We start from the raw sequence: 26,621 nt of genomic DNA on the forward strand, positions 1-26,621 counted from the left end.
ATATATTTAAGTACTGAGTAATATTAATTAACTACATGTACTTACTATATGGTTAGGATTAGGGTTTGGTTTAGGATTACCTGCATGTAATTCTGCATAATATTGATATAACCATAAATGTAATTATGGACAAACTGTTAAAAAAGAGTCCTCTCAACTTATTTTTGTAGGAGATTCTCAACTTTTTGTTGTATAAACTTAAAACAACAAGTTGCGAAAACTCAAAAAATCTGCTGAAGCTGGTTGCCTTAAAATTTTAAATTGGCTCAACTTTATTTTTTTACAGTGCATTTATTCCGAGTAAAGGAGCTTTAGAGTAGTACTGTGTGATAATCCCCCTGCTGTTCTCCAACGTTACGAGACAGAACATGTGTGCAACTATATAGCCTACATGTAAATACTTTAGTTATTTATATATACACATGTATACAAAATCTATGCCATACCAACTATTCTGTGCATTATGAGTTTGAGTTAAATATGCACATAGAATTATTATAGTAGCCTATAGAAATTGTGTTGCGTTTATTCGACATTTGGAACATCTACCGGAATTCTTACAGGGGAAAAACGTCGCGTGATGCCGATAATTATAATTGGCATTATTTATAATTCTGCTATATGCCCCACACACGCATGAACACTAGCAGACCGTGTTCACTTTAAGACACGGAGGGTTTGCTGGAGTGTGTGTGTTCACACAGTCAGGAAGAGCCACAGAGAATCAGACACAAACACAGCCAGCAGCAGCAATGAATGGAGCCTGACCCACAACAAGCGGCTGGATATTGACGATAAACGTATCTTGGGGTTTTTCTGTTCAAATGTTTCGTTAGTAGCGCAAGGGTGAGTCTGTGCCTTTAAATGTCACGGTTTCACTGTTAGCCTGTTAGCCGTGCGGATATGCTTGTGACTAAAAACTAAGACTTCAACTCACCAACAGCAACTGAAGACACTCATATATAGAGGTACACCTACAGTGAGCTCAGAACTGTGTCGTTTGATTATATCTTTGGTTATTTTATCGCTATAATAAGAAGAAAACGAGGGAATTATGAGCTAGCTGGCTAGCCGTCGTTAGCACTCTCGCTTATAAAATACATAGAATGGCGCGAGAGCTTCATTTGGCACTTTCACTATTCATTTTTAATTGTTAAACTCTTTATGTCAACAGGTTACTTATATTTGTGTAAATGTAATAAGTCAGCATTAGGTGTGTTTAAACGCTTGACAGCAGCGGTGCCTTACTGACCGTCTTAAGTGTAAAAGCTGGTGTATTTGCATGTATAACTTTACACTTGTAGGTGTGTTAGCGTGTAGCTGGAGTTCATATGAATGGCTGATTGTGTGTCATTAGTGCCTGCGTGGCCAGGATATGCATGCAGTCTCATGATTGTACACTTGCTCACCTGCCTGTGTCAGATGAGGAGAGACATGTCTTCATAGTAATCATCATAGTTTGGTGAACGGAAGCTACAGCGGATATAATTTTTACATTCCTTTTACTCAAATAGCAAAAGAAAGGGAAAAAACGAAACAAAACAAGATAGTGTTTCTATGACTTTCTAAAAGAGGAACAAATCACCCTCAGGTGCTGTAAAAGAAACACTCACACAGCAGTGTTAACTAGTTTGCTGCAATTTAATGCCAAGGTAATATAAAACAGAGTATATTATTATAAATGTACATTATTAAAAAAACAGCTAAAATGTGGAGCTGTAGGGACTGCATCACATTCTGTGGAAAGGATCCATAAATAAAAAAGTGTGTATATATTTAGAAACAGTTGTTTGAAATTGTAATATTTTAAAATATTATGGTTTTACTCTATATTTAATCAAATAAATGCAGCCTTGGCGAGCAAAAGAGACCAATGTTTTGAACGCTCAGCTTTCACTTTTCTCTGCTCACATACACTAGTGAAATCTTCAGTTGAACTAAATATCGGCACTCTTGGATTACCACTTGACCAAACCAATTCGAGAAGCCTAACTGCAATAATAGCTGTAATGAAACCCCATGACAGATAACTTGACCTTGGTGACATATTTAAAAAGAATTCACAACAACAACATTCAGTGCATCACACAAAACCCTTTTATATGTTAACAATGCATAAAAGTGCATGCACATAAGATTTAGTGGCCTGAAACTCTCAAACTGACTCCATAACAACATCCTTATTATTTAGCCCTGGATGAGCACTTGTCATGTGATGCCAGTCTAAAGAAATGTCTATTTTTGCTCTTCACAAAGGCACCAGAGAGTATCGATGCAGATCAATATAGCATTATAGAAAAAGAAAACATTGCATTGTGATTTTTGTCTCATGTAATGTTCTATAATCAAAGCAATGTGTTTTGTGGATGTCTGCCAAAAGTCTGCCTTTATCCCGTTGTCATGAGTGGGCTGATCCTACACACTAGATATAAGAGCGCAGAGCACAGTAGTAAATGTGAATGTGTGTTTAGTAGAAGTCTTTGGAGTGGCAGCGCTCTCAGACCCAGATAAGCCCCAGGCTGAGATCAGGAATTGTTGAGAGAGTGTTGTTCTGTGTTTGCCAGGGCTCAGTACCGCAGTCTGTTTGAGCCGAGATTCTGCTGCTTCTGCTTGGGCGGCTCTTTCACTTTAATGTAGACCCTGAGATGCATGAGGAATGTTGCATGTGTTTGAGGCTATGCATATTGATTGCTGGCATTTGTTGAGATTTTGTTGAGTTTGTCCTTTTGTGAGCAGTGGAGCTAAAGGTTTTGAAGTTAGATATCTTTGGGTGTATGTTTGAATAAATCTTTAATTTATACTGAAATGTAATTATGGCCTCTGTTTGTTGTTATAAGATAGTGTTAGTCTAAAATTCATCACTGTTGTTTTTTTTGTTTTTAGCAAGGATGCATTAAATTGTGACAGTAAAAACATTATAAAAAAATATATAAAGCATCACAAAATTCAGCTTTACCATCACATGAATAAATTGTACTTTAAAATATTAAAATAGAATAGTTATTTTAAATATTAATAATAATGTTTAATATTATTACTATTAAAGTACTTCACTGTATTTTTTATCAAATTAATTCTATAGATTAGAAAAAAAAAATCTTAAATGTGTCAAGTTCTCAAATCTGTTTTTTACCACTTTTTTTGGAATTATTGATGTGCCAGAAACTTTGTATTTTTTCTACTTTAGGGAGTTCAAGATTGTGCTCAGAGGTGCCACAGAAACCAGACTCCCCCAGACAGTAACAGACCAGACACACCTGAGCAGACAGGTGGCCGCCCCACCCTCCACTCAACACTAGGCTGGACTCCAAATCATATATTAGGAGAATTTGAGTTTGGCGTGTGTAAGAGATTGTCACGTTAAACACAAGCGGCACGACCGCAGACACAACCAGGAACGTCTTATATAACTGAGGAAGCTCTCCTGCATAAGTGAGTGCTCTTACGTGAAGTGCTCTGATTTTATTCTACGCCTGTCAGCGTCATGTCTGTCTGTGTTGACTCACGGCAGTCATACAGTACAATAAATATAGATCTGTTCTGAGTCAAAGATTGTGCTTTTAAAGGAATAGTTTACCCAAATTTACTCTCAGCCCATCCAAGATGTAGATGAGTTTGTTTCTTCACTGAAATTTAGCATTACATCACTTGCTCACCAATGGATCCTCTGCAGTGAATGGGTGCCGTCAGAATGAGAGTCCAAACCAATAATCCATAAGTAATCTCCTCATGACTCCAGTTTGTGTCTCTATCAGTTAATGTCCTGTGACGTGAAAAGCTGCATGTTTGTAAGAAACAAATCTATCAAGACATTTCAACATTAAACCAGTGGTTCCCTACCACGTTCCTGGAGGCCCCCCAATCCTGCATGTTTTCCATGTCACCTTAATCAAACACACCTGATTCGGATCATCAGCTCATTAGTAGAGACTCCAAAACAGCGCTGTCCAGACTCGGTCCTGGAGGGCCGGTGTCCTGCAGAGTTTAGCTCCAACCCTAATTAAACACACCTGAAGCAGCTAATCAAGCTCTTACTAGGCATACTAGAAACTTCCATGCAGGTACTGAGGCAAGTTGGAGCTAAACTCTGCAGGACAAGATTCAAGATTCAAGAGTTTTATTCGTCACATACACAATTATACAGAGTATAACCAGCAGTGAAATGTAGGTCAGGTCCGCTCCAAGGACAGTGCAATTATAAAGTATACAAATATTAAGAGAAGAAAAGTAGAAAAAAATAAAATAAAATAAAATAGAAAGAATAAAATAAAAAGATAGATAAAAAATATAAATATAAATGTGCAGGTCAGTATGTTGTTGACTTAAATAGTACTAAGAGGAATGTGCAAAATAATGTGCAAAAAAGTTGTACAGGGTATATAATAAGGACACCGACCCTCCAGGACCGAGTTTGGACAGCCCTGCTCCAAGACCTGAATTGGGTGTGTCAGACAAAGGAGAGATGCAAAATGTGCTGTGTTGGGGGGCCTCCAGGAACGTGGTTGGGAACCACTGCATTAAACCATCGCTTCTGGCCAAGTCCATAATCCATAATTACACTTCCTCCAGTGAAAAATGTCAATGCCCTGTTGTTCCCTCTCAACAACATCTATAGACATATTTGTTTATAAATGTTTTGGACTGTTTTCACTTATAAATGGTGCTTGATCTGTGCACATTTCTCTCCTGATTCAGACAAGATGACTTTTTCACTGGATAAAACAATATAGTGGACACACAAAGCATTTATTTAAGTATTTTAGCCCGAAGCAAGAGTTAAAAGCATATTGATGGTTTTGTTTCTTACAAAAACACTGCTTTTTATTTCACAAGACATCAATTGATGGACTGGAGTTGTGTGGGTTACTTGTGGATTATGTTTTTATCAGCTGTTTGGACTCTCATTCTGACAGCATCCATTCACTGCAGATGATTCATTGTTGAGCAAGTGATTTAATGCTAAAATTCTCAGAATCTGTTCTGATGAAAAAACAAACTCATCTACATGTTGCATAGCCTGAGACTAAGTAAATTTCTTACACATCTATTCCTTGAAAATGACAACCACTCTCTCTCTTCTCACAGGAAGTGTCATCCATCCTCACTCTTTAAGATTCTGGTGGTTCGACCCGCTCCTGTCCTGCCTGACCGGTGGTGGTGTTGGTCAGACAGCGGGCAGTGCCATGCCCAAGGCGTAAGTGCGTGTCTCCTGGCAGACTCAGGCGTGGTGGGCCACCGGTGGGTGTCTGGCTGCGGGTGGTGATGAAGCTGAAGCAGCGTGTGGTGGTGCTGTGCGCTGTGCTCTTTCTCCTCGGCCTGGCCAAGGTTTTCTTGCTGGATGGAGGGGAGGGATCGGCTGCCAGCCGCCGCGACCTGCGGGCCTTCCGCAAGATGGAGGCCAGCCTGGCCCTGGCCAAGGGAGCTCGCCTCACACACACCCTGCAGTCGCCCTGGGAAGTGGCCGCCCAGTGGGTGGGTCCACGGGAGGTGTACCCGGACGAAACGCCCGAGCTAGCTGCCGTACTGAACGCCCTGGCCACCGCTCGCGTGGAGAGGGCCGACGTGGGCTATAAAGGCACCCAGCTTAAAGCCCTACTGGTGCTCGATGGAGGACAGAAAGTGGTATTCAAACCCAAGAGGTAAGCAGGGGGATGATTAAGATGGGGAACGAAAGAGAGAGAAAGTAATGAGAGTGTGAATGAGGTTAAAATTAAAGGAGTGAGTGATTTAGAAAGAGGGAGAGTGAGGGGAAAAGTGAGTGAGTGAGTTAGAGGACGAAAAAGCCGGTGACTGAAATAGAAAAAGAAATGAATGAATAATCATTTTTATTTATACAGCACCTTTCAGAGACCTGAGCGTGCATAACAATGTGCAGAAAAGAAAGAGCATAACAACAGTAATAACAAAACAATACACAAACAAAACAGTAATACAAACTTTGAGCAATTCAAAATGTTACACAGTTTATTAAAAACAAATGCTAGCCTGGGTTTAGGAACGGTGAAGCTGAAGAGCCTTCTGACCAATTGGAAAATCTTAAAGAACTTTTCTCAAATGTTCTAAATTTTTTAAAATTTTCTGGTTTAGGATATTAGTAATGGGGTTAAGTTTGTTAACATTAGTTAAAAACATTTGGTATCATAAACTAACAATGAACAAAGCTTTTACAGAATTTATTAAACAAGGTTTATATATTTCTACATACACACTGCTGTTTTTTTAATGATCAAAAATGCAGTAAAACAGTAATACTGTGAAGTATTCTTGCAATTTAAAATAACTTTTTTTTTTTTTAAATACAAACTATTACTGTGAAAGAAAAGCTGAATTTTCTACTCCTTACTCCAGTCTTCAGTGTCACATGATCCTTCAGAAAATTCAAAGTTGAGAGCAGTTATGCTGATTGATTTTTTTGTGGAAACTGTGATGCTTGAAATAGAAATCTTTTGTAACTTTATAAATATCTTTGCTTATCAATTTAATGCATCGATGCTGTAACTTGCCAAACTTTTGAACGGTAATGTATACAAATTAGGGCTGGGAAAATAAATCCATGCATCGCAAATTGAGTAATTATCCTGCATCGATTCTGAGATTTTCCGAATACATCGCGATTCTCTCTTAAATCCATTCTGAGCTTAGTTTTTAACAGCAGATGGCACTGCGTGCTTTAGAAACAGCCATACGCTGCTTGCTTCCAGTTCCTTACACACACCACTTAAACATAAAATAATCATTCATACAGTTCGAAAAAGTTGTTTCAAGGGTGTTCCCAGTAGGCTGCTTACATTGATCTTGCATCATAACAGCATAAAAGCCGAGGTGCAAGTAACATAACTACCACATTCAAAGCCCAGAAATGTAGAAGGGACATCGTTAAAATAGTCCATGTGACATCAGTACTTTTATGAAGCTGCAAGAATACTTTTTTTTTGCAAAGAAAACAAAATAACTACTTTATTCAGTAATTCCTCTCTTCCACATCAGCATCCGCTGCCATTAAGGAGAGTACCACGACGTATACGTGTGCATTCCTCTGCTCGTACACAAGGCACAGCGCATGCATTTTCAACATCATAAGCATCACACGCGCACGTCGTGTTACTCTCGTGATTTTATTTTTAGAATTTTTGAATAAAGTCATTATTTTTGTTTTTTCGGTTGAACCACTTATGTCACATGGACTATTTTAACGATGTCTTTACTACCTTTCTGAGCATTGAACGTGTCAGTTGCGTTGCTGTCTTTGCAGGGTCAGAAAGCTCTCAGATTTCATCTAAAATATCTCAATTTGTGTTCTGAAGATGAACAAAGGTCTTACGGGTTTGAAGCGATATGAGGGTGAGTAATTAATTGCAGAATTTTCATTTTTGAGTGAAATATCCCTGTAATGCATTAGGTGTCGTGAAATAAAAGTGACGTTAACAAACCCTAATTGTAAAGTGTTACCAGAATATTTCTGGAATAAAATTGCTTGTGTGCACATAGGACACAAGCAATCTGTCATTATTTCATGCGAGTTCAGCTGTCTGCTCCTATCTGAGCCTATTAGAGTTATCATGGATCTACAGGGATTTTAGATAAGTGAGGAAGCTCTCCTGGTCTCTAAGGTCATTGATCAAACACACCTTATCTCTGATGACTTCACATCCAGACTGAACTTTTTCAATCCATCTGCACTGCACATTTTGGTTCCAAACATCTGAATCGGGTGTGTCCCATTATATTGTGTGCCATTCTAAGTGGAGTTTGGGATATCTTCCAAATAAGAGGTTAGAAAGTCAAGACTTTTTGACTGGAATGCCATGCTAGTGTTTAATGCTTGAGGTTTGCAAGAAGTAGAGTATAGTATAGCCTTTTAGGCAGTTTTTTTTTTTTCTTAAAATAAGCTGCAGTGTTAGTAGTTTCAAAATGATGTGAAGGAATAAATGCACACATTATTTGACAAAAAAAAAAGTGTTCCAATACTTATTTTAAAATCCAGAATTAACTGAAGTGATTGAGATTGTTATTTCTGGTTTCCGAGCAGCGAACTCAGCTTGGCCACAGTATTCATGTTTTCTGTGGGTGTAATAGTCACTTTATTATACGTTGTTACATAAGCTACCCGACAACAGTCTATGTTGAAAAATGGGTCTTGCATTAAGTGGGCGTTGTGTGTGTTGGAGACTGTCAAGGTATCAGGTCTGGTTTATATTGGAAGACTCAAATAATCTTATATTTGCTCAGTACATTCTGCTGTTTAAGGAACAAGGAAGCATTACATTTGCATTTATGTTAGGAGTGGATTGACTAGTTAAGTTCATTACTCTAATAATGTCCACACTAAATGTGAAAATACTGTGTGACACCACACAATCACAGCCAGTCAGAACATATCTGATGTTCAGTATACTGTAATTTGGACCAGTGAAAATTCATTTTAGGCCTGTACACACAATGCAACACCACAGAAATTTAAATCAAGAGACCAGCAAAATCATGTTGCAGCTGGTTAAAACAAAAACTAACATTTGTGCACGAGAAAGCTTTAATTGCTTGCCCACTTTGCCCACTTCTTTTTTTTTTTTTTTATTCCTGAATTCATTAGGACATGGATAACAATGTTTTAATGTTAATTTTTGTGTCATCTTTTGCTTTTATCTCAATTACTGTTCGCCTATCTTATGTCTTTATCTTCTTCATTGTCTTATTATTAGGTACACTAGAGATTATGTGGTTGAAGGAGAGCCGTACGCAGGGTACGATCGACATAATGCCGAAATTGCTGCTTTCCACTTGGACAGGTAATGTGCAAACACACACAGACACACACTAGGGCTGCACGATTAGAACAAATATCTCAATTGGGCATTTCTCCAACTGTGGGCAGTTTTAGGGTGATAATTACCTTGCTTTACGTTGTTTTCGTAACACATTGTTAGAAAACTCAGAAGCCTCATGGGTATCTTCAGCAGAGTTCTTTATTGAGAATGCGCTGCAGTCATCAAAAGTCTAACTAAGACAGAGATACACTGTATTTTATAGGCATTCAGTGGGCAGTCCTTTAAGGTGTTTACCTTGCACAGCCTCAAAACATCTAATGACAATTCAGGAAATCAACCCCCGACTTTGAGTATCAGCAAACCTACTCCCCAAAAATAACAGTACTCAAATGACTTAACCTGCACCTGGCCACAAGAACTAAAGACGTGTAAAAATTCACATGTCTTTAACTTTCGGTAGGACGATCAGAGCAGATCACCAGCAGACCCCTCACTAGAAACTATATTGAATCTAATTAGTAAACAGATGCCGTTATGTTCTCATTAAATGCCCAATACAATGTAGATCACCTTAGTTTTTCATATAATGTTACGTCAGGATTAAATTTGTAATTCTACTACATCATACGTCTCATATTTCTCAAACTCTTGATTTAAAGAAAGTCTTTCAAAAGTAAGTATGCTTGTTTATTATTAGGTGAAAAATTGTTGGTGGAAGTGAATTGAGAAACACTAATCATTTTCAAAGAATGCATATTGAAGTGTTTTTTCTTAAGATTAATTCATATTTGTAATGTGTATGTAATATATAATGTCTTAAAATAATATTTGTAACTTGTATATAGCATTAATTATACATACAATTATTTATACATATATATATATATGTATGTGTGTGTGTGTGTGTGTGTGTGTAAAGGGGCTGTCAATTGAGTAAAAAACTTAATCACGATTAATCGCATGATTGTCATGAGTTAACTCGTGAGTAATCGCAACTTAATCGCACATTTTTATCTGTTCTAAATGTACCTTAAATTAATACTTTAAGTTTTTAATACTCTAGTCAACATGGGTATGGACAAATATGGATGTTTTATGCAAATGTATGTTTATTATTAGTGAAACCATAGTCAAAACAGAACTAGACATGTTTCAAAGGTCATAGATGTTTTTCAAAGAACTCATGTTTATTAGACACATGAAAAAAGAAATACCAGGTTCCTATTACTTCTCTTTCTTTGCTCTGAGCAATTTACTTATGCAAGCCTGTTTACATTTTTGCACGACAGGCCAGCTCACTTCTTTTGAACATGCAAAATGTACATTTATTGTTTATTATTACATTTGTTTGCCTCTCTGTGCCCACATACTGTATTTAAAGACACAATAGCTGTAATTTCCGCTTTACTTGCATGTAAAATTAGAGAAGCAACATAATATCTGTTTTAACTGAAAGCGCTGCACCCCTGTCGCTCGCTGAACAGAGCAGACGCAGAGAGAGAGGTGTGTGCGCGCTGGGAAAGCAAGACCTCGTGCGGCAGTACCAGCGAGTCTCAGAAACTAACAAATTTTTGTCCAAAAAGCTGCTAGATTTGTCGCTAAAGGTGTTTCAAAAAATCGTTAAATCTAGAGACAGAGTCGCTAAGTTGGCAACACTGTGTATCAGCATTTCTCCAACTACGGGCTAGGCCATGGGTCAAACAGAAAATGTGCGCTTCATTAATCACGTGTTAATAAATTTAGTGGCGTTAACGCATTAATTTTGACAGCCATTTTATATATATATATATATATATATATATATATATATATATGTATGTGTATATATAGACACATTCACTGGCCACTTTATTAGGTACACCTTGCTAGTACCGGGTTTTCCTTCAGAACTGCCTTAATTCTTTGTGGCATACATTCAACAAGGTGTTGGAAACATTCCTCAGAGATTTTGGTCCATATTGACATGATAGCATCACACAGTTGCTGCAGATTTGTCGGCTGCACATCCATGATGCAAATCTCCCGTTCCACCACATCCCAAAGGTGCTCTATTGGATTGAGATCTGGTGACTGTGGAGGCCATTTGAGTAAAGTGAACTCATTGTCATGTTCAAGAAACCAGTCTGAGATTATTTGAGCTTTGTGACATGGTGCATTATCCTGCTGGCAGTAGCCATCAGAAGATGGGTACACTGTAGTCATAAAGGGATGGTCAGCAACAATACTCAGGTAGGCTGTGGCGTTTAAACGATGCTCAATTGGTACTAAGGGGCCCAAAGTGTGCCAAGAAAATATCCCCCACACCATTACACCACCACCACCAGCCTGGACCGTTGAGACAAGGCAGGATGGATCGTCCACACAACTGCCGCTCACTGGATATTTTCTCTTTTTCGGACCATTTTCTGTAAACCCTAGAGATGGTTGTGCTTGAAAATCCCAGTAGATCAGCAGTTTTTTAAATACTCAGACCAGCCCGTCTGGCACCAACAACCATTCCATGTTCAGAGTCACTTAAATCCCCTTTCTTCCCCATTCTGATGCTCGGTTTGAACTTCTGCAGGTCGTCTTCACCACATCTAGATGCCTAAATGCATTTCACTTCAAAATAAAAACTATAATTTCTAAATCTAAGTACATTAAAAAAAAACTTGCACACTTTCCTCTAAATTGGACTGTGTGCTTGGGATTATGTGATTATTATGATGTGTGTTGTGTCATGTTGTGTATTCAAAGGCTAGTTCAAATTACTTAGTGCCACTGTTGAGCATTACAGCTGTTTTGTACATTAAATCAAGTCTGCGGAAAAAATCTGATTTATCAAATTTTGAATTATTTACACTTGGAAGCAATATGACTGGTCAAAACTAAAATGCTCAAACAACCGTTTCATATGACTGTTTGCCGTCCTGTTCAGTCTGAACGTATCGAGTGTTTACAAGAATGATGTTAAACGCTGAGAGCCAAAAGCCTTTTAGTTTTCCACATTCCTGCTGTCAACTTCTTATCAGGCAAAGTTTCTTATATCCATGAGCTACTGTGAACTCACTTTCATGTCACTCCAAACCCATATGAAGTTAATTTATTGTGGCACACAGCATATTGTTCACTCAGCTCTTTTCCATGCCACACTGCTTAAGCTCAAAGAAAAGAAGAAAAACACCTTTGTATCATAAAAGTAGTCTTTGTGGATTGGTGTCCCATATGCCAGGTGTGAGAAACAGATTTGAAATTGAAGCCCTGTGGTGTTCCACAAGAGTTATGCAGGTTTAAAACAACATGAGAGTAAAGAACTGCTTTTGGTTGAACAATCCCTTTAAGCCAAGGGAGGGGAGCGTCCATCGGGCTAGTTTGTGTGGTGTGTTCCACTCGTCGGCTCTCATCGGGCTCACGTCGGCGGTAGTTTGTCAGCCCATCGCGTACTGTCAGTGAGAGAGAGAACTCTGATTGGATGTTCAGTTTAGTGAACGAGTCCATGCAGGAGAATTAAAGCAAAAGTGATGAAAATGGGCAAGTAAATGAAGGCGGCACAGACAAAAGGCTGTTTTTTGATGTGACATGATCTTGCCCAAGCATTCCAATATGTGAATGTTTTCATAACAACATGAGCTGCTTAAAATAATGAAAGTTATCAACGTTACTGATATTCAAAATGGTAAGCAAGCACTGCTTTTTTTTTTTAAACGTTTCGTATATCTACGTTCATCTCGTATATCTTTTGTTTCAGTTTCTCTGTTTGAATAACAAATATTTACTATTGATAGCTGCTGATATAGACCGCTAACTTCTCTCATGCAGGCACAGAACGCACGTGTTCAGTTTGCAGCCGGCTGAAGTCTGTGCGGTGTGTTCATGTGCAGCTTTTTTGTTCGACGCTGCCGACATGAGGCGACAACACCGTCGGCTTTCGTCGCTGCTAGTTCTTTGAAGTCGGCTTAGTGTGTACCTTGACTTTTTTATTTAAGGTTTTCTGACCCCGAGACTATTTTCTGCAATTCTCCAGCTGTGGTCCTTGGAGAGTCTTTAGCCACTCAAACTCTCCTCCTCACCGTGCATTAGGATGATATAGACACACGTCCTCTTCCAGGCAGATTTGTAACATTTTCTGTTGATTGGAAATTCGTAATTATTGCCCTGATGGTGGAAATGGGAATGTTCACTGCTCTAGCTCTTTTCTTAAAGCCACTTCACTAATTTGTGAAGCTCAATTATCTTTTGCTGCACATCATAAATATTTTTTATTCTTTTAGTTTTTATCATTGTGATGGATGATTAAGGGAATTTGGGCTTTGTTTTCCCTCCTATTTATATTTCTGTGAAACAGGAAGCCATGGCTGGATAATTTCATGTTCATAATCACCCTGGAGTGCTCAAAATTGTGAATATGAATGGGAATATACTTCAGAGATATTTTACTCAATTTCTAGGGGTGCCAATGATTGTGTCCAACATGTATTTAAGAAAAACATTTATTTCATAATGATATTTCCCCCCATTTTAAATTCTTATGTGAATTTTTTAAATAAAAGATCAAAAGGATTAACAATGCAGATTAATTTTCACAACATTCTTTGATCATATTTATCAAAGGGTGCCGATTTTTGGCCATGACTGATTATACTTCACAAAATATGACAAAATCATGTGATACTGAAGACTGGAGTAATGATGCTGAAAATTCAGCTTTACAAATTTAGGAACACATTATTTTACATATATAAAAAATAGAAAAGTTATTTTAAATTGTAATAATGATTATTATTACTGTTTGTTTTTTTGTTTTGTTTTTGGATGAAATAAATGCAGACTTTAATTATAAGAAATGTGTTTAAAACATTAAAATAAATCTTACTGACCCCAAAATTTTGAACAGTTGTGTATTTTAAAAGCCCATCTAAATTCTAGAAAATAAAATGTGTAAAATATAATCTGGGAAATTAGATAATATTAGTATATTGTCAAAACTATAGCTGTCAATAGAATAAAGTAATTGATTAATCTCATGATTACCAGTCTTAGCAGAATAACAGTCAATAGTAGTAAAGTCAAATGCTCTAAATAAAAAAATTTCTGTGCACAATTAGTTCACTGAAAATTCCTAATCGTAATATTGATCAATGTATGATTCATTATATCATCGAAACACTAAACTATTCAGTCCTGCATGGATCCTGTTTGGTAAACTCACACCTGCTCCGCACCTGCAGTCCTCAACAGAACACCCGACCCGTTATTTGACCCACTTGACATAAAGACTGCGATCCAAACCACATCCACATTAAATCTACTACATCAGGTAAACAGAATAACTCCTTGTGGCTATTATCTTTCACATATAACCACAGAAACAGAGGCGATTTAAGTTTGCTGTTTAGTCTGCAGAGTTTGAACACAAATTAGCACAAATTGAACCAATAATGACAGAAACTGTGTTTTTTTTTTGGGGGGGGTGTAATGTATTTGTTAACATTCGTTTACATGTAGAGGGCGACGGGGTTTATGACCTATACTCGCCAGCCACCAGGGGGCGATCTAAATGTTTTGGCTTCAGTTTTCGTAATCTTGGCTCAGGTCTGCAGTCTGCCCATGCCCATGGATTCCCCAATCGCACACGCACTGCATATGACAATGTAAATATTATTCGTAAACATTCATAACTGTGTCGATAACCAGCTGTATATTGATGTGTCATGAGCTTCTCAATCTCTTCCTGCAGGATCCTAGGTTTTAGAAGAGCGCCCCTGGTGGTGGGGAGGTTTATGAATCTGCGTACTGAGATTAAGCCAGTAGCTACAGATCAACTGCTGAGCACTTTCCTGATGCACGGTCAGTTTCACCCTGTCATACTTTCAATGCTTTCTGTCTATTGAGATGATCCCTCCCTTTTCTATCACATTCTCTCATCTTCCCTAATTTGGAACCACTACTTACGTTTCCAGCACAGAAAAGACGTTTCTTATCTGCTGGTGCCATGATATTTCAGTAGTAGATAAGATACCATACCAATGCAATTTGACAATTCTCAATACCACTTTTGAGGCCATAGCAAGAACTGAAATGCTTCGCTTTGCATTAATTTATCATTAGCATATTCAAGTCAAAGTACTTTTCTCTTAGCCACAGTCACAGTCAGGTGTTTAAATATTGAGTCTGTATTAATTACTGTAGTATATGTGGCCAGACATAAAAAAATATGGAGCAACTCTCACAGAGCCAGACTTATGATTGTCTGCATAAGGTCTGGTCCACTTTGGAGTTCTAGCCTAAAACTGGCCACTTAGACAAGAGACCACCTGACCAACTTGTACAACGACCAATCACAGCTTTGTTGGTCGTTAAAACCACAAAAGCAGACCTGCCAACCTATATGCATTTTGCGTTGCGGCTACGCATTTTGACCTCATATTACCCTGGTATGATTTGTCACTGTAAAGGCCTTTTCACACGGAGCGTGAAAAAACAAAACAAATTTTGGACGCAATGACACGCTGGAATAAAACAACAGCTTCTTATGGATGCTTCCACATAGACCGCGAACATTCGTGCACCGAAAATGCGAATGTTTTTTTTTCTTCCAGTCTGACAAATCTTTTCAATTTCGCAAAGCGAAAACACGGGCCGTCCAATAAGATTTGAGCATCACATCACATGGCCAGAGCAACTACTGTTACCCAAAAGGTCGACGCGGTGGCACTAAAAGCTCAGAAGACTGTATTGAGCATGAGCGTAAAAACGCAGAAGTAGAGGACTTTTTCCGTAAGAGAGAAGAGAGTGAATGCTTATTGTTGGTATTTAAGAACCGACTATTCTCACGTGTTCTTTATACAGAATAACATTTCTATTAATTCTCCACTGAATTATGTGATCTGAAGAGCGCCGCTCCGTTATCTTCCACATGCGCGAGTGTTTATGATTCAGAGCTCGTTCACTCTAGACCCGTCAATCCTGTAATCATATCTCTTGCCCTTCCGTATATAAAAAAAGAGAAACATTTTTGTACACATGAAATATAAAAGTAAATAGACCTATAATTATGAAAATAATTAACAGGTTTTCTGTTTGTTTTTATGCAGCTCATGGTATTTTTTTAACAATAAAGGATGCTTATGACACATGACAAGCAGGTATCGATCCGTTCATTATAAAACATACAGAGTGTATGTATATTATAGAATCAAAATACATTTTAGATCACAATCGGAAGTTATTACAAGCACTCTGATGATTTAAAGTGGGTTTTGAGCAAAAAACGTTAACAATTACATACATTTTCACTGTAGCTTGATGCTAATTGTACCTCTAATTATTTCAGATGTATTCTTGTATGCATGGATATTTTGTCAGGGCTTAAAGTTCTCCGGCATCGTGCAGGATCTCTGGCATGCAGCGTTTGGCTGCAGAAAAAAATCATCCTATATTTTAAAAAAACTTATTTATCACTTTCGAGTTCATGAGTTCGCCTACCAATGGTATGAGAGGAGCACAGATTTCACTCTCAATCAAACTAACATCACTAGCCAATCAGAATGTTTTGCTCTTATAAACACGAGACGTGCATAATAGTATCCAGTAGCAGAGTCGCAGCCCTGATGAATGGAGAAGCAAGACACATTAAAAAAGCTGCGAGGCGCAACGGTCAAAGATGGCCATCTAGCGCATATTTATATAGAAAAGCTCATTAAAAAGCAGCAGAGCTTTGTAAACAGCTCAGAGTAATCATGTCATCTCCATAAGAAAGATATGATTCCCAGTACAAATTTACCGTGATTTCTGAAAAGGTCCTGTTCACACATGATCTCCGGTAATTTACCAGTATAGACTGCAACTTATGTGTGAAAGGGGCTAAACTCTTCCTCTGCATATTCTGTGAAGCCCGTTTCCGCCACAGAAAAAAAAAGGTAAATTTTATCTCACAGATCTTTTTTTTTTTTTTTCATAATTGCAAGAATACATCAACCTATTTCTAAATATGCCATTTAATTTACATCGCGATTTCAAAATAAAAGTTTCTGAGTTTGCATGTGGCCAAATATTAAAATTTAATGGATTCAAAATCGTAAAGTGAAACGTCTCCAGGCCGTTGGTGCACTCTGCAGGTGTTTGTTATAATATATGTACTTAAGTTGGTTATGTTCATATTATGTATATGCTTATTACATTTTGTATTTTAACAGTGTTGTTCAATAAAACCATGTAATTACTTGGTTTTGCTATTTTATTTGAGCCAGTTATTATTGCCTCATCGTTACTTTATATATAAATAGTCATACTAAAGCCTGGTTTTCACTTGGGTCTATTTGTGTTACTAAAAAATATCAGATTTCTCAGTTGTCAAAATAATCAGTGATTATTTGATTACCAGAATAATCATTAGTTACAGCCCTAGATTAGTTAAAATATTTCAAAATACAACTGCATTTTACTTTTTGTAATTAAAACAAATATTTAGTCATTGAAAATTTCTTAAAAATCGTATTAAAATATTGTCTTGTTCTAGTGAACTAAGTATCTGTGTTTTGTCTCATCTTGTGAGCTAAGTGTGTTGTCACACCCCTAGTGTCGATAAGCAGTGATATAGCTTATAAATTTCCAAGTGTATGATATAGCTTTCATTCTTCAGGTCAACCATATATTCATAAAAAAAATCAGTTTGAATAAGGAAAGCAATAACTTTGACATAGTATCCTTTCAAATGTTAATGTTGCCACAGTCATTGGATGTGCCCCCCCCCCCCCCCCCCCAATTACAGACATATAATAAAGAACAGTGACATCGTCTTTACTGTATTTGAGACGGGTGACGTGTGAGCTCCACTGACCGTGTCTTCACTACTATTGGCTGTTCTGTCTCCTGAAAGTCATTACTGTAAAAAAAGATGGACACTTCCTTGCACTGTAGAGAAGTAAAGCCAGAAGTCATATTGCGCCGATGTGGTCATTTGGAGCCCGAGTCTGGGCTGTAGTGATCATGAGCTGGAGATGCGGTATCGAACTCCCGCAGACCCTGTCGCAAGATTACAGTCATGACGCCACACACCCTTTTTATAGCATCAAATAACAGACTAAAGCCAAACTCACTAGAAAAATGAACACTTTAACATATAGCAGTGTGATAAGAACTACCAATAATGACAGAAACGGTGTTTGGAAGAATAAAAAAAAAAAAAAGTGTAATTTATTTGTTTACATACGTTTACATGTAGAGGGTGGCGGGATTTTATGACCTATACTGCCGCCAGCCACCAGGGGTGATCTAAATGTTATGGCTTCACTTTTCGCGCTTGCTTCATTTGCATAAAGTCAAACATTTCTCAACTTTGTCACGTTGCTAGACATGCCTACATCCTGTCAGCAATACTCAGTGTCACTTCTTGTCGCTGCCATTTTGAATGGAGCTTAAGGAATTACAACCGGTTGAATGGTATTGTTCCATTTGTGAAAAATAACGCATAATATATGCTACGTCTCTGTTGAACACTTGCATCAGTCAAGCAGTATTTTTGAGTTCAGATTGCCCTGTACTGATCTGCAGCATAATCCATTCCATAAAAAGATTCATAACCTACTGTTTGTCCCTTCAAAACACTCCTTTCATGAAGCACAGTCCTTCCAGACATCATTTTAATAATGATAATTGGTGATAATGTCTCTCTTCTTGTAGGAAATAATACATGTTTCTATGGGAAGTGTTATTACTGCCGCGAGACTGAGCCTGCGTGTGCAGAGGGGGATGTGATGGAGGGATCGGTTACCTTGTGGCTCCCTGATGTCTGGCCCTTACAGAAACACAGACACCCATGGGGACGGACATACCGAGAGGGCAAACTCGCCAGGTATTGTAATTCTCTCTTTAACTGGTTTTCTCCCTTCGCCAGATATTTTTATGCTTTGACTAGAATGAGTGTACAGGTACATGTTGAATGACTGTTGGTCAGTGGGGACTTTCACTAAGCAATACTAACTCTTGGCCTTTCAGTTGGCTAAGGATGGGATGGTCCAGCATTCAGAATATAACTCAATTTTTCTTAAGCTGGGTAGCTCAGAAACTGCTGATTAAAAATAACTTAAACATTAAGACTGTAGTGTTTTTGGTTACCAAGTTTTCCCACCCAAGACATGTTTCCTGAAATGAGGTGTAATTGTTTTTCCCAAACCTACAAACTCAAAACCAAAAGTTGTTAGTTACTACTTTTGGTTTTGTGTTTATAGTTTTGAGCAGAGATTTTTTTTTTCTTCATAAAAGTAATGCACAAGTGAAATAAGTTATGTGAAAAACAAGAAAAAGGCCCTCTCAAAAGGAAGCCTGTTTGGCTTCTACCTTATTAAATGCTGAACTTACCAAACTCATTAATTAGAAGTAAACATTGTTAACCGGAAAAAACTAAAACCACGGAGTTACTTCATTGTCCAGGTCTTAAGAATGTTTCCAGTATCATTAATGTAAAGGTAAACAAAGTGTAATGTGAGTCTGGGAAATGCTGTTAATTCTGGGAAGGCGGTTGGAAAGTTTTTGAATTTTATACATTTGGAAAGACTCTAAAATAAAGTTTGCATAAGACCACCTTTGTCTGGAAAAATGTATTGATTTTTTTTTTTTTGGTACTCCCAAGTTTGGATTGAGAAAGTGGCAAAAGGAGTGAACCCCAAAGTCCTGTTTACACCAAAGACGATCTATAATTATAGATTAAGAAGAGCTATAATTATATCATTGTATTAGTCATCCCAATTCTATTAGAATAGTGAAGTCCACACAGCTGTAATGATAATGACAGAGGAACGGTAACATTTGCATCATTAGCTTTACATTAACAGTAGCATTAACATTAAACGCTCTAGCTCTTTAAAGTTAAAGTGACAGAGCACAAAAACTTAAGACAAAAAATGGATGCTCATTAGCTTTACATTAACAGTAGCATTAACATTAAACGCTCTAGCTCTTTAAAGTTAAAGTGACAGAGCACAAAAACTTAAGACAAAAAATGGATGCTCATTAGCTTTACATTAACAGTAGCATTAACATTAAACGCTCTAGCTCTTTAAAGTTAAAGTGACAGAGCACAAAAACTTAAGACAAAAAATGGATGCTCATTAGCTTTACATTAACAGTAGCATTAACATTAAACGCTCTAGCTCTTTAAAGTTAAAGTGACAGAGCACAAAAACTTAAGACAAAAAATGGATGCTCATTAGCTTTACATTAACAGTAGCATTAACATTAAACGCTCTAGCTCTTTAAAGTTAAAGTGACAGAGCACAAAAACTTAAGACAAAAAATGGATGCTAATATTGTTATCCTTATAGTTAGCGTTCTTGGTGTGAATGGTTCTTAAATGAATAGTTCATCCTAAAATGAAAATTGTAGTAATTTTCTCAGTGTTGTCATGATACTGGTAGTGTTATTTTTGGCGGCCTGTTTTAATTTTAGTTTTAGTCTAGTCTTTGTGTGAAGCTGTCATTTTAGTTTTTATTAGTTTTAGTCACGTTCATACTCTTTTTAGTCTAGTCAAGTTTCAGTCATCTAAAAGTTTGAGCATTTTAGTCTTATTTTAGTCAGAATTATCCATGACTATTTTCGTCTAGTTTTAGTCGACGAAAACTGATGACATTTTAGTCTAGTTTTTGTCAATGAAAATTGGGTTAAATAGAATTGTATTACTAAAATACAGTCAATATAGTACCTAGTAGTATAGACGAAACCAAAATTTTCTGTCAGCCAAACCCATTTCAAACAAGGTTATCTTATTATATTATTGTTACCTTATAGACTCAAGAATACATCCATTCCAGACACGGAAGACACTCTGATTTGAATTTACAACATTTATTTTACCAACCAAACATGTTAGAAGTACACACACACCTCCCAAAGACGAACCCCGGCTGCGAGTGGGGCTTGAGGAAGTGACGTCGTCTGCGTCTGCGGAGTGCGACCTGATGCAGCCCCTGAAGTGAGACACAGGAAACAGAAATACTGCAAAATAATAATAATAACGCAACTAAACGAGACGAAATAACGTTATAACATTTTGTTTCGTCTCGTTTTGGTCAACGAAAATGAAGACACATTTTAGCAAAGTTTTTTTGTTTTTATTCGTCAACAATATTGCATTATATATTTAATTATAGTCATCGTCACATGACCAGCATTTACATTGCGTCTCGTCTCGTTTTCGTCCCGTGATAAAGGTTCATGACGACGATATTTAGTCATTTTCGTTGACGAAAGCAACACTAGATACTGGTATTTGTAACTTCAATATGACACCTTGAAAAATAGGGAACAACTGCCACAACATTAAAGGCATAAAATGTTAGTTATTTATACATATAGATAAATATAACAAGGCTAGAACATGACACTGGAGAAAAACTTAAGAAAAATAAACTTTCTTCAGAGGGAAGTATTATTTTTCTTGTTTTTACCCAAAATAGAGTGAAAACTCCAAATATGCCTCACAAAAGTAATATAATTTATGATGTTGCAGGAAAGGAATATTAAGGAATATGGACAATGGCATCAAGTTATCACTATATCATAACACTTTGACTGGTTAAACATGAATACAATAAACACACGACTGCGACAATATATGGTTTATCTTTGTTATTCTAGATATCTCAGGTATTTTCATAAAAATATTGCCTATATTCATAAAAATAAAGTCTAATTATAATGCAATGCTAATTGACAGCATGTATTACAGTGTAGAATGCTAGAAAATATTTGGTTTCATCTACGATAAGCCATATCAGATCACAAAAGGAAGTTGTTTTAAACACTTGAGTGACGTTATCAAGCGAGTTTGGAGTAAAAGGTTAAATGTGTATTTGTTTTTGAACAGCAGGTATGTAAATACTGCTTATTACGCTGCGGTGAGTGTGAACTCACTATCAGAAGCAAGATTATATTGCAGTATAAATATGCATTGAAAAATCTATATTTTTTTAAAACACTACTCCAGAATATCTATGAAAGAAATTCGTACAGGTTTGGAGTGTTCTGGCTGGCCTGGCTCTCTTGCTGAAATAAATGATTCCAAATATAACAAACAAATAAACAGGAAGCCAGTGCCCATTTTTACTCTCATTTGGTGCTTGGCAAGTGTTCATTTTGGACCCTGATTGAAGAGCTCTTGGAATATATTGAGGGCATTTCCTCCGTTTACTGCTAATCAATGTTGCAGAACTGTATGAAACCTTTTTACATGTCATTAACCTTATCTCTATCTCGAACACATTACTGGAAACTTTTGGTTTATGCAGCCATTCAATGAAACATAAAACTAGTTTGGCTATTACTAATCATTAATCAGTTCATATTGTGACTGCTATTTAAAATGTAACGGATGAATTATTTTGTTCTGAAGTTCTCTGAAACTCTTTCAGTTCTGCAAATGCAGGTATTGAAAGCATTTGTTATCCGATTGCAGTTTGCACTAAATTTGTACTTGCGCTGAACGTCCTTACAGGACCTAAAACCTGGACATTTTAGGTGGTATTTAGCATTTATTGTTCCATCGTTACAAAGTCAGTGGGTTTTTTTAACTGGTTTTTTGTTAAAAGCCTAAACATAAGGTCTGTGGTTAACACAAGCTCAAGATATTTTATGTTTTATTCTGTGACCCAAAATACATCCGGAATATCCCACTTGTGCTAATAAGTGGTGAGATTTATCTTTAAACTTGTCTACCCACTAGTCTACTTGTTTAGCATTGCGTTTATACGTTTGCAAACAACTCTAACTCAAACTTTCCAATGTGTAGCTTTTAAAGGTTAAAAGAGTTGTTGGAAGTTTAGTGATGGTGACGTTGATCATGCAGCTGTGGTGTAGCTTGTTTTTTGTAACTTTATCTTTTTACTAATAGTGATTGTATTTAGGCTTCACATTTTATTAAAGTTGTGTTCATTTTTTTTCCATTGTTTTCTTAAACAAAACATGTAAGAATCATAAACTTTTGTTGGTCACAGGTCTTACTTACTGCAGTAATCCAAAAGCAATTGCAAGTAAAAGCAAATGCTTACTAACATGTCATCCCTACAGCACTCTATAAAGGAAGAGAAGTATCAGATTTTGTGCTTTAAACATCATCTTCCCTCATGAGAAATATTAAAAACTAATGCAATACAGAAAGTACACCGAATTAAAATTACACCTGTATTGCATTAGTTTTGAATATTTCTCACGAGCATTTAATAATTTTTGACTTTTCAGTCTGAGGTAAATCTCTTTTTGGCTCAATTCATCTGTAAAAGAAAACCTGCTTAATAATTATACACATCTGAATATAAGCACTTCCAGCCTTCATAGACAATTATATATCACTTATAAATGATTAAATACAAAATGAATAGTAGTTATTACGATTGATGTTGTTTGGAATTGGTAAAAGGGGCTTGGGGAAAAAAAAATATGATCAGAATATCAACTTTCCTAATAATTATGCACGCACTGTAAGTACTAACAAATAGGCAATATGTTAACAATAGGCATGCTAATAAGCAACTTGTTAATAGTGAGAATTGGTCCATATACTGAAGTGTTTTCCCCTAAAAGTTATTTTGAAAGTCTTCTGCAGATTATTTCCTTTACAGATGAACTGCATGTGATCTTTATTTGTATATTTATAACATAAATGTCCTGTCTCAGTGTACAGAGCACTGAGCTCTTAAATGTCCCATTAGCCCCCTTCTCTTTCTAAGTGGCTATAAGACTCCAGGCCAATTCAGAGCCGTTGAAATTCAGACTTCAACTGCTCTGGGCCAATCATAACATTCTGACGCAGATGATGCATGTACCCTGCGCTGTCTTTGAAGTTGTGTAATGCGATGTCTCTGGGCCAAAAGAAGCTGCATGTGAACATTTGACACAAAATCTAATGAGATTTCTCAGAGAAATTCACGTTAATCCAGAACTGATGGAGTCAACGGATAAACACGTTTTAAAGGATGTCTGTTTTTATTGATTGTGTTGATCAGTGATTCTGTGTGTGTGTCAGGTGGGAGTATGATGAGAGCTACTGTGAGGCCGTGAAGAAAATGCCTCCTTACGATGCCGGTCCGCGGCTCCTGGATGTTATCGACACAGCCATCTTTGATTACCTTATCGGCAATGCAGATCGCCATCACTATGAGAGTTTCCAAGACGATGGAGGAGCCAGTATGCTCATCCTTCTGGACAATGCCAAAAGGTAGAAAGAAAGAAATCTAGAGATCTAGTCACCTAAAAGATGATAGATCCAAGTAATTAGATAACTGGGCTTCTACCAAAAAACATTTGAGAAGCAGTTTTAAAAAATAGAGAGTTTTGTTTTTGTTTTTTGACACAAGTAAGACGGTTTGAACTTTTGTGTTTTTCCTGCAGTTTTGGGAACCCAGCTTTGGATGAGAGGAGTATTCTCGCCCCTCTTTATCAGTGTTGCATGTGAGTTCACACACAAACACAGAGTAAACATTGACTTCCTCTTTCAACCCACTTTGGTTTCCTAAAAATGGCATACTTCTGGCAGACCCTAACTTCTGGCTTACTTCATCTGTTGGCTGTGATGATGAATGCTTCCCATTCTGTTCTCACTCTGACACTCTGACCACACTGACATGCTGTTGACCTTCAGTTATACTACAAGCTTCTGAGTGGTTTTGCCTGCCTAAGTACATAGTTCACACATAATTTTCTTTTTTTTTAATCAAGATTTTAGGTTAAAATTTAAATGAAAGACACCATCAGTGGTGTGCTGTAGTCTTTTCTCCAATATAAATGTTTTGTTTTCAACTCCTATATACATCGTTTACGAGCTAATTGCATTTTGAACAGCAGTTACCTTGGAAAAATGATCAAGCAACCAGTACTGCATTGATATTGTAATAAAGACGGACATTTTACTACATAAAACCAGTCACAAAGTGATTTTTTTTTTACATTGCTTCAAAAAGAAACTTTTGAGGGATCAGAGAATGCTTTTATTTAGCATTAAATTTATCATTAATAACTGTAAAGATTAAAAATTTATATTTATACAAAATCTATTTAAAATGAATTTCTATTCATTAAAGAATCAGCAGCAAATCAGTATATTAGAATGATTTCTGAATGATCATGTGACACTGAAGACTGGAGTAATGAAGCTGTGCCATGACAGGAATAAATTACATTTAAAATATATTAAATTAGAAAAGAGTTGTAATATTTCACGCTGTTGTCCTGATCAAATTACTCTTAAAAGACTCCTAGTTTAAAAACCCTGAAATTTTGAACAGAAATTTACAGTTATATATTTTACTTTTAATCAATAATGCCAGTTTTCCCAATATCTTTATTGACCTATTGTGACAACAAGTGCTCCTGATATGTGACATTAAATTCGAAAGGTACAAACATTCTGGGTAATGAGGCTTTTCGTGGGGATATTCTATAGCTTTAGCTCCCAGAATGCCTTAATGCTCCACTTATCTCCTTAATGAGATATTGATAGCTTTAACTGTACATGTGCATTTAAGACTTCCTGTCTGTCTATCGGAATTTAAGGCTTCTCACACTGACAGTGATTTCACGCAACAAATAAATCGCAAGTCATTCATTTTCAATCAGAGGTGGCGTTTTGAGGTGTCATGAGAAACCGTGTCCATTAAATGATGTAACAAAGTTGACCAATGTGCATCGAACATCTGTGGTTTCGTTGCTTCCTGTCATTTCATTTTTGTTCTTGAATGAGCCAGACACAATTTGATGCGTTATATCTGTCTCTCTCTCATTGTATCCAAAAGGGTCCGTGTTTCCACCTGGAACAGGCTAAACCTGCTGAAAGGTGGAGTGTTGAGTTCAGCGATGCGTCAGGCCACGGCCCATGATCCTGCCTTTCTGGTGCTAACGGGGCCGCATCTCACCGCGCTCGACCGCCGTCTCAATGGAGTACTGGCCACCGTGCGGCAGTGCATGGAGGCGCAGGGCGCCGACAACACGCTGATCGAGGACCGCATGAACCTGCCTCATCCTTAAACGCACTGGAGAAACAAGGGAAGTGAAGATGTGTTTGACTCTTAATGCACAGGCTCCTTTCGCCTTCCTGCTATGGAGCCAGAGAAGCGGAGGCCATGAGAAGCCCTATGAGCCGACCTAGTGGAGTTTGTTTTTCACTGGATACATTCAAGTCAGACCACAGAGGCAAAGAAGACTCTCCATACTGGTTTTTTTCTTGCTCTCTGGATGGAGTGAGGAGGCCTTAACACCTGTTTCCTGTTATTGTTTTTATTTTAGGATCACTCTCTTTTTTTCTTTTGCCATCCAAGTCTGAAAAACTGTTAATCCATCTTCCTGTAATCAGAGTTACAGATGTGGAACTTGAAATGAGATATTTGGAGGGATTAGACTCAGGAAGACAGATCCAGAAGACTATTCACAGAACTTTGGAGAACATCTCCCACACTGTATATATAGAACAAGCTTTTGAATAATACTGAGTAATAATATTATTGATCTAAAGATAAAATGAGTTATGATAGACTCAATGTGTTCTGTAGGGCTGGGCGGCTGTTGCTACTGATGTTCAGAGAAGCTGGGGAAGACAACAGCATTGTAAGATTGCTGTGGGGCATTTTCAACATTAAAAATTAATATTTAAACTTACAGAAGTTTGTGTGTATGAAGCATTTGTTCACCCTTTCTTAAAGACAACTGTACACAAATGACAGAGACAGCAATCTGTGGTTTAGCAACATGCTGTTGGCACATGTTTTGGTCTAGACTACACAGAATAAGTGAAGTTTGTTAAGACCTGCTAAAAGGGCATTATATATCTTTAAGCTTTTTTTCTCCAAAGTCTGCATGCCTGTAACTCAAAAAGTATTAATGTGCTCTCCCTCC

At 37.2% G+C, this 26,621-nt stretch overlaps 1 protein-coding gene across 5 annotated transcripts; it reads left to right on the forward strand.

Annotated features, from left to right (window-relative positions):
* The first annotated feature begins 340 nt into the window (after positions 1–340).
* LOC306879737 (glycosaminoglycan xylosylkinase-like) lies at positions 341–26,621 on the forward strand. Of its 5 annotated transcripts, none has more exons than XM_079432899.1 (9): positions 341–846; positions 3,188–3,432; positions 5,086–5,639; positions 8,700–8,786; positions 14,482–14,591; positions 18,426–18,597; positions 23,761–23,952; positions 24,126–24,185; positions 25,526–26,621. In XM_079432899.1, the coding sequence occupies exons 3-9, from the start codon at positions 5,263–5,265 to the stop codon at positions 25,755–25,757; spliced, it is 1,230 nt and encodes a 409-aa protein (XP_079289025.1). In that variant the 5' UTR covers positions 341–846; positions 3,188–3,432; positions 5,086–5,262; the 3' UTR covers positions 25,758–26,621. The 5 variants fall into 5 exon arrangements, with proteins under 5 accessions (XP_079289025.1, XP_079289027.1, XP_079289026.1 ...); XM_079432900.1 differs by having other exon boundaries at positions 665–968; positions 25,526–26,387; XM_079432902.1 differs by having other exon boundaries at positions 665–846; positions 3,188–3,269; positions 25,526–26,385.

The sequence above is a fragment of the Barbus barbus genome (genome assembly GCF_936440315.1).
Source record: "Barbus barbus genome assembly, chromosome: 14".
NCBI lineage: Eukaryota > Metazoa > Chordata > Actinopteri > Cypriniformes > Cyprinidae > Barbus > Barbus barbus.